At 46.7% G+C, this 1,528-nt stretch overlaps 1 protein-coding gene across 1 annotated transcript in view; it reads right to left on the minus strand.

Moving 5' to 3' along the window:
* Window positions 1-1,528, minus strand: part of LOC101860043 (DIS3-like exonuclease 2) — a gene marked incomplete at its 3' end in the record, with an annotated part of 12,837 nt that overhangs the window by 1,990 nt on the left and 9,319 nt on the right. Inside the window, 1 exon segment of the mRNA XM_035971802.1 lies at window positions 643-893. Coding sequence (XP_035827695.1) covers window positions 643-893 — 251 coding nt within the window.

The following is a 1,528-nucleotide window of genomic DNA, read 5'->3' on the forward strand; positions in this document are numbered from 1 at the left end:
TTTTCCAGGAATGGCAGGGACTGGAACATCACACAAACTTCAGAAATCTGAAAACCGTGAGGGATAGATGAAGCTGGGGCTGCAAAATCTACAATGATGCCCCAATAGTCAGACTAGTGGGATAGGTGAAGGTGATGGTGAAGGTGATGGTGAAGGTGAAGGTGATGGTGAAGGTGATGGTGAAGGTGAAGGTGATGGTGAAGGTGATGGTGAAGGTGATGGTGATGGTGAAGGTGATGGTGAAGGTGATGGTGATGGTGAAGGTGAAGGTGAAGGTGAAGGTGATGGTGAAGGTGAAGGTGAAGGTGAAGGTGATGGTGAAGGTGAAGGTGAAGGTGAAGGTGAAGGTGAAGGTGATGGTGAAGGTGATGGTGATGGTGAAGGTGATGGTGAAGGTGATGGTGATGGTGAAGGTGATGGTGAAGGGGGAGGTGATGGTGAAGGGGGAGGTGAAGGTGATAGTGAAGGTGAAGGTGAGGTTAAAGTGAAAGTGAAAGTGAAAGTGAAGGTGAAGGAGAAGGTGAAAGTAAAGGAGAAGGTGAAGGAGAAGGTGAAAGTAAAGGTGAAAGTAAAGGTGAAAGTGAAGGTGAAGGTGAAGGAGAAAGTAAAGGTGAAGGAAGAACGCAGTGTCCAGTGGTTTACCTTCCCCGTGGGCTGTACAAAGTTATTTCCTTTCAGCTCCTGGCCAGGCTTTCCAGCATCGGGGGCAGCAGCGACGGCCGTCCTGGCACCAAACAAATCCCTGGCCAGCGGGCTGCCCTGCTGTCTCATGTCCGACACCGAGGTGAACTTCTTCTTCTGCGACTGGCTGCCCGGGGCGGGGCTCTGCTGGCCCTTTGACCCCGGCTCAGCGGCCTTGACCTTCGGTGACTCGGAAGAACCGGCGCAGCTCTCTGGAACAAGTTTCACACCATCAGGCGCAAATGACATCGGTTGTAACCATAAAAACAACCACCATTATCATAACCACTGTCAAGGTGTGGATGGTCGCTACCAAACAGGATAGACCACAGATACCTCAATATGAACAAAAGACACAGAACATCACCGCGCCATGATAGTCAGCCGCCACAAGCCAAGTGCATAGACTCTTTTATTGAAGAGCTCTCATCAACATGAATAGTTGTATACTAATCATAGCCAAAACGTTACTGTTACAACCATCAAAAAGAGAAATACTAAAAATAGTACCAATAATTATCACATAAATGTAAGAGTTTTACATCCCCTTTGACACAATTTAGATCATTTAGGAGGTGGGCTTCCACTGTGCCTGTCAAATCAACTTGCGTTTAGAGGGATACAATGTCCCAGCAGAAGATGGAGATACACAATAAAAATTCTCCTCAGACAGAATCACTCCAAGATCTTCAACATGCAGTTGCGAGCGTCGTAAAAACTTACTAAAACAAAACTAAACACAAAAGCAACTACCTCTGTTAACAAACACAACAGCAACTACCTCTGTTAACAAACACAACAGCAACTACCTCTGTTAACAAACACAACAGCAACTACCTCTGTTAAC

The sequence above is a fragment of the Aplysia californica genome, unplaced genomic scaffold, assembly GCF_000002075.1.
Source record: "Aplysia californica isolate F4 #8 unplaced genomic scaffold, AplCal3.0 scaffold00509, whole genome shotgun sequence".
Taxonomy (NCBI): Eukaryota; Metazoa; Mollusca; class Gastropoda; order Aplysiida; family Aplysiidae; genus Aplysia; species Aplysia californica.